This window comes from Alligator sinensis, unplaced genomic scaffold (assembly GCF_000455745.1).
Source record: "Alligator sinensis unplaced genomic scaffold, ASM45574v1 scaffold159_2, whole genome shotgun sequence".
Classification (NCBI taxonomy): Eukaryota; Metazoa; Chordata; order Crocodylia; family Alligatoridae; genus Alligator; species Alligator sinensis.
In genome coordinates, this window is record NW_005841992.1 from 1,554,653 (window position 1) to 1,561,462 (window position 6,810).

The window sequence follows — 6,810 nt, forward strand, 5'->3', positions numbered from 1 at the left end:
TACAAAGGTTTTAATGAATGACCATAATTCTTCCTACTGTCTAGACAGGGATCATGGATGCCTAACTCTTTTTCTTTGGATCACCAACCAGGTGCCAAACTTTTAGGTGTTTCAGTACCTAAGTTGGAATCTGAGGTGCCTTTCCAGGTATAACCAAACTCAGCTTGAAGCCTGCTGTACATTCAAGTGCAGCCTGTGACATGAAGTACATCCATTCCCTCTGCTATAATGGAGCTCAGCAGGTTCTCAATCAATTCCTAAACAAAAATATCCTAAGCCTCATAATTGAGTAAATTGCTGTTGCAATAACAGCACCAGGTCAGCCACTGTGAGAAATGTTTATTAGGTAGAAAAACAGTCGCCCTACTGAGCAGTGTATTGGGCAGCTCTTTAGAACACTTTCCAAGTTAAACACATGATGGATATTTCCTTTAATCACTAAAGCTGCTGTTCTTTCTACTTAAAGGTTTAGGACCTATGGACTTTCCAACTTCACCCCCTCGTCCTCCCAAACCCAGATGTGAAGCCACCTCCTGTTTCAGAGGAGTCAGGTGCACAGAAACGGCAGATGGATTTCAGTGTGGTCCCTGCCCTGAAGGGTTCACAGGAAATGGAGTTACGTGCTCAGATACTGATGAGGTAAAATATTGACCTGTGAAAAGAAAATCAACCTGTGAAAAGAAAACTCATTTATTGCAGTAATGGGTCACTGACTTGTGCTTATTTCAGCACTTGCTAGCTGGCTGTATGGTGAATATTAATGCATTCCAGGCCTGTTATCCACTATGTTACATCAAAGTTATATGGCCATGACACTGTTAACTTGAGTGAATATGTATTTTCATTTTACTCCTCTCAGATAATGTCATCTATAAGAGGAAAAAAGATGTGAGTTTAACAGCTTTAGACATTAAAGTCCACTGTTCAGCCACAAAATGGCCCAGATTTTCAATTTAACCTTTTGCTGAGAAGAAAACCTAAAAAGTTAATTTGAAAAATGTATTTTGTGGGATCTATATTAGAGGTTCAAGTCTTGCTCACCATTGAAGACTTGAGAATTAGCAGTTTTATGACATCTAGTAAACCAAAGAAGTACAACCAGATTACTTGAAAGTAGTAGTAACACATTTAACATACACAACAAAATTCCATACCTTTTCTTGGTCCTGAAATTTCCATTGTTTCATCCTGATTACTGTAGAAAGACATCATAGTATAATGGACTAGAGAAGCAAATTCTTTGTATTTTGTTTAATCCCTGTCTAACTATACAGTCTGGTGGGAGGGAAGCTTTCTATGGAAAGGATTTAACATAGCCACATCCACCCTTTTAATTGTGTGCAGAAAAAGCTCCTAGCCATAGCAAATGAGTGCTTCTTAAGTAATTACAAATAGGAATAGCAATCTTCCTCCTTTCTCAGAAAAAATAACAATATTTTGATGAGTTTACAGGCATTAATGCTGTTGCATGTATATCTTTTGTGTGCCAGAGAGAGGCTTTGAAGTATCTATTTCTGTGTGTTATTGAAAATCTTACGCAGTAAGATCTAAGTTAAAAAAAATAACTTTTGCAGTTACCTGATTTGTGGGTGGAGACAGACACGAACACATGACCTGATGTAAATTGTGCCTATGGTAAAGTTGGGTGCTAACGTAGAGGCAAAACTTAGACTGACCCCATAGATGTATATACACAATAGCTGCGTGAGCTTTTCCACATTACCTGGCTACTCTGACTCAGCCCAAGCCTGGATGGACCTTATGAATTTGAAAGGGCATTTCAGTCTCCAGAGCCTTGTTTGAGGAGTTAAGCAAAAATGTACTACCATTACTAACACTGGAGCAGCTCCAATGATAGCTCTGATGGGAGAATAAATGCAGATTGGTTACTGTTTCTCTTAACACTTCATATTTGCTCTGGGCAGGTTGAGACCCCACAATGTTAAAACACTGATATCATACACGCCTTGTCTACACTAGTGCTCCTACCATTGCAGCCCTGAATTAACAATAGAAACAATGAGAGTTCTTGCCAAAAAAGCTATAATACAGATGAAATCCATGTCCGTTCAGTTCTTGGCTTTTATGCTAATTCTGCCAATGAATTAACCACTTAATGTGGTGCTCGTTGTTTACAAAGATGCATGTCTGCTAGTTGTTGGACTTGTGTATTGCATGTCTCGCGTAGGCTGCCATTTGGTAACTGCCTTCAGAGAAAAGCTTTGAAAGAATCTCAAGGCACATCAGGGCATGACACCCTGGTTGAGAATAACTGCCCTAAGTTATCCAGTGACCTGCTAAAGAAAGTGTAAGAGTTTTCTGAGAGTAGTTTAGGGTTCCTTTCCTTTTCATAGGATAACATAATTTCCCTTCTACTTCTGTACTTCATGGAACCTAGTATTTAAAGGAGTTCATATGCAGTCACAGTTAAAGATCCTAAAATCTCTCTTCCAAGTGGGAACCATCCTTAACACTTTGTGAACCCTTGACACTGTTAACATCTTTCTACCAAGGGCCCCTCATCCCTTACCGCTAAAGAACTGTTGCTTATTTGGACATCTATATCGCAACCATAAACTACAAACTGAATACACATCCATTTTGAGCTGGATGTGGCTGTTATATTGATAAAAGTTTCTTGAGTGCCCTCTACTGGCTAATTTAACTAAAAATCTGAAAATTGAGAGCTACCTGGGCTTTATGGACAAGATACCCATCTTAAGTTTTAATTCATATTGCACTAATCAGGAATGTGCATTTATTACAGCTTTTATTTTTATTAGAGCCAAAGCAAAATTTGCCTCTACTCCTTTTAGATAATTTTCATGGTTGGTAGTTTGTCATGGTAATATTCAAATATTATGTTTATGTGTTAAAGGACAAAAAACACAGGGGACATATAGTGCATTATACATGTTTATTTTATATACCAACACAGAGTTAATGGTGGAGGAATTAATAATGGAAAGAGAAGAAATCTTTTAAAAATGTGTTGATTTTCTATTTGTTTTTTTCATCATGTTTTCGGGAGAAAAAAAATTAACCTTTTCAGTATTTATATACAAATTTGGAAATTAATGGTGCTGGTTTTGGAGAATTAACAAAACCAGGCAGGATTGTAACATGATATGAACCATCTTTACCGATTCATTTCCAGATGTCATTCATATTTTTCCCTACCTCCAATTCAATACAAACAAGAGCAAAACACTGCTGTTTAAATATGTACAGTATTAGATACTGGTAGGGAATCATGCCCCAGTGATATCACAGTTTCTGTCACTGTGTGGCTTTCCACTACTTATCTTAGTCCTGACAACTCCAGTGGTACTTTAATGGATTTCTGTGGGAGATGAATTCATATAACTGAAGGAGCAATTGAGCTCATAACTTAAGGGTACCTCAAGATTATAGTAGTTTAAGACAGTTCAAAATTATTTAAATGCTACTTAACAATAATGGGCCAGACCCTATTCTGCCTTTTTGATGCATAAGAATACTTAGATGCTTAAGTGGGATCCTATTCCACCCTGCCCAAGTGTCTGAAAACCATTAATGCAAAAGAAGATCCTCCCTTTCTCACAGCTTTCTATGACTTCTTTTTAAGACTAATATGAAAGCATGTTATGAAAATGGATGCATCCTTATGTTTTTCAGAGACTTGAGTAGGGTGGAATAGGATCCCGCTTAAGCATTTAAGTGCTGTTAGATGGTTGATACGTGGAATGGGATCTGGCCCCCAACTAATTTTGAAATTTGAGCAGTAACCAAATGCTAGTGAATCCCTGACACGCATTAAATGTTTGGTTTGTCTTTCTAGTGCCGCTATAACCCATGTTTTCCTGGGGTTCAATGTGTGAACAGTGTCCCCGGTTTCAAATGTGAGCCTTGCCCCCCTGGATATACAGGGCAGACAGTCCAGGGGGTAGGAATCAACTATGCCAAGAACAATAAGCAGGTGGGTGTTTACATTGCTCTATTGTTGCACTTAAAAACCAAATTTTTAACCTAGTGCTTTATGAATTGACACAACACGTGGTTAAAAAGTATCAGAAAGGCTTGCTTTAATAACTACCAACAAGTTGCAAAACTAAATGACAGAAAAGACTATTTCCCAATATAAAATAAGCTATTAGTCATCAGTATTATCTTAGCTGCACCAAGATCTTTACCCAGGGCAGACAGGAAGCAGTTCTTGTACAGCCTCAAAGCGTGGGTCCTTCACCTGTTGGCTGGGTGGCAGGATGGCTTCTGGTCTGGACTGCACACAACTTGCTGATATATCTGTTTAGTTTTTATACTGTTTCTTCAAAGTGTTTTTCTTGATGGTTGGCCAGTTCATGGCCAAACAAAACAGGGAGGAAACGGTTGATCGTCATATCATAACTGTTAATTGCCTGGCTCCTGTTCTTGATTGCCTAGGTGTAAAGACTGTGTGTTTCTGCAGCTTCTGCAATTATAGGTCAGTCACAGATGATGGGCCTTGAGTGTCAGACAGGATACTTAGAGGTGTCACCAAACTTGTTTTTGGGTATCTGTTTATCAGTGGGGTACATTTGCAGTATCTCATAACTTTTTAGACATGCACGGAATGGTTCAGACATTTTTAACACTTTAGAGTGATATTGGATACCTATTTTGAGAAATATGAGGATGTCAGACACAGAACATCCTCCCTATATTCAGTGCTCCTTTTACAGATTGCTTTTGAGATGGATATTTGGTCTTTTGTTTTCTTTAGCTGCGAGGTCAGTTGAAATGCATATGCAGTTTCCTTGTCTTCACTGGCCCAGCCTTTCTTTAAAGGGCTTTCTTAGGTACACATATGTGATATGTGGTCAGCACTCTGCCAACAATTTTAACCACTTTTATTATTTTATGGCATGGGTCTGGTAATGGGTACGACAAGCACTCCACTGTCTCAATGCCTAATGGCTTGCAAGCCATTAGCAGAGTTTGATTTTTCTTGCGGCAGTCTTGTCACCACAACCCAGTCTTGCCCCAGGCACTGTCCTGCATTTTTATGCAAGAGATGCTGTCCAAGCTTTCACAGTTTTCATATGCAGCACTATTTGTATAACGTCATTTATGTTTCAGTCAGTACAATTACAAATGCCTTTGGCAGTCAAGCAGAGGTTGAAGTGTTATTGAATAAGTGACTAAATAATTTTTGCCTGACTTTCATATTAGGATAAGGAGCAGGGTAGGTTCAGAGAAAACCAAAAACAGCCTTAGCTTATCATAAGAGTCATGTACATTTTTCATAGAAAATGCCAACTTTTCCAGCCGATAGATTTGAATAGGAAATTATTCCCTTCCTTTAGGTTTTTATGCTGGTTCATAAAGTTCATAGAAATAATAGAAAATGCCAGCTTTATTATACGCTTATGAACCATTCTATGGAAATCTCCAATAAAATCTATGTTCTTTCTTCAGAATTATCAGGTGGGCCAATAGCATATAGCAAAGTTAGCACTTTGTGAAATTTTAGTCATTACCAGGTTTGAGGCCTGAATTTCACTGTTGTGATTGATAGATCATTCATGGGCTCCCCTACCTAGAAGTCTATCCCTGACTGCTTGGGCCAAATCTACCAAATGTACGGCTACTTGGCACTCAGAAGAAATTAACTCAAGGTTTTTAGCACAATTTCTCCAGAATCCTTGTGGTACTAACCTCATTAATTATATACATCACTTTACTTTAGGGGTCAGAAAGAAACCTCAAAACTAACAGGTCATATCATTGGAAAAACATAGCACAATAGAACCCAGATACTTCTCAGGTTAAGTTCCTTACTCCCCTGCAAAGATGAGAGTTTATGAAGTATCCAGGAGTACACAGCACCACAGTAAACAGCTGTGTTGGGTTGCTGCAATGCTCCAGCTGTTTGCCATGGCTTTTTTTCACAGTATACTGTTTCTTGATTCAGCTGTGTGGGACTGCTGATAAACCCCAGCTGATTGGAGAAGAAGTGCCCTTTGTAGTAAAAGCAGCAGAGCAGCTCATTTATCATTTGGTAAACTTTCTGCAAATTTGGCAGATTGCAAGCTACTTGGATACAAACGACCTGGGCTTTACTGTAATTCATTTTTTCACCCAGTACTTTTTAATGTGTTTTGTTGCCTTATAAATATGTACACAGTTACCATATTTACCTGATTCCAAGAAGACCTTGAATTTAAGATGGCGCCATAAAATTAGATTCTATAAATAAAAAAATATACATTTCTTATCATTTCCCATGTAAATAATCTAGTTATTGGAGGGGGCAGGCAGCCTGATCCCAGACCCTTTCCCTCTTTCACCTTGCCACCATGCCACTTCCTCCCTGCCCCAGTGCCTGCCTCCGCCCTCTTAACCTTGTTCTCCAGAAGTGCTTTCCCCAGTGTCTGCCCCCCCACACACACATACACATTGCCCCCCTGGCCTGCCCTCAGCCACTTACCCCACCCTGCCACTTGCACCCCCCACCGCTACATGTTGTGATCCCTGGTAGCTCTGGGCCAGGTCCCTCATTGCTCCCTCACTCAGCAGTGAGCCAAGGAGCAATGCAGGATCCAGTGTTGGGGTGTGGTAGGGGAATCAATCCAGAGCCAGAGAGCAGGAAGATGCAGCACTGATTCCCTCATTGCTGTATTGTGGGTCTCCAGCTGCTTTCTGGCTCTCTGCTGAGCTAGGGAGAGGCAGAGAAATCAACCCAAAGCCAGAGAGCCGCCTGAGACTCAGCACACAGTCAGAGAGCAGCAAGGGAATCAGTGCTGGGTCTCTGACTGTTCTCTGGCTCCAGGCTGATTCTCCTGCTGCTCT

The 6,810-nt window shown here is 39.9% G+C and overlaps 1 protein-coding gene across 1 annotated transcript in view; it reads left to right on the forward strand.

Moving 5' to 3' along the window:
- The window catches only part of THBS4 (thrombospondin 4), a 64,028-nt gene that overhangs the window by 30,758 nt on the left and 26,460 nt on the right, over positions 1 to 6,810 (forward strand). Inside the window, exons 8-9 of the mRNA XM_025201401.1 lie at positions 467 to 639; positions 3,821 to 3,958. Coding sequence (XP_025057186.1) covers positions 467 to 639; positions 3,821 to 3,958 — 311 coding nt within the window. The remainder of the gene's footprint in view (positions 1 to 466; positions 640 to 3,820; positions 3,959 to 6,810) is intronic.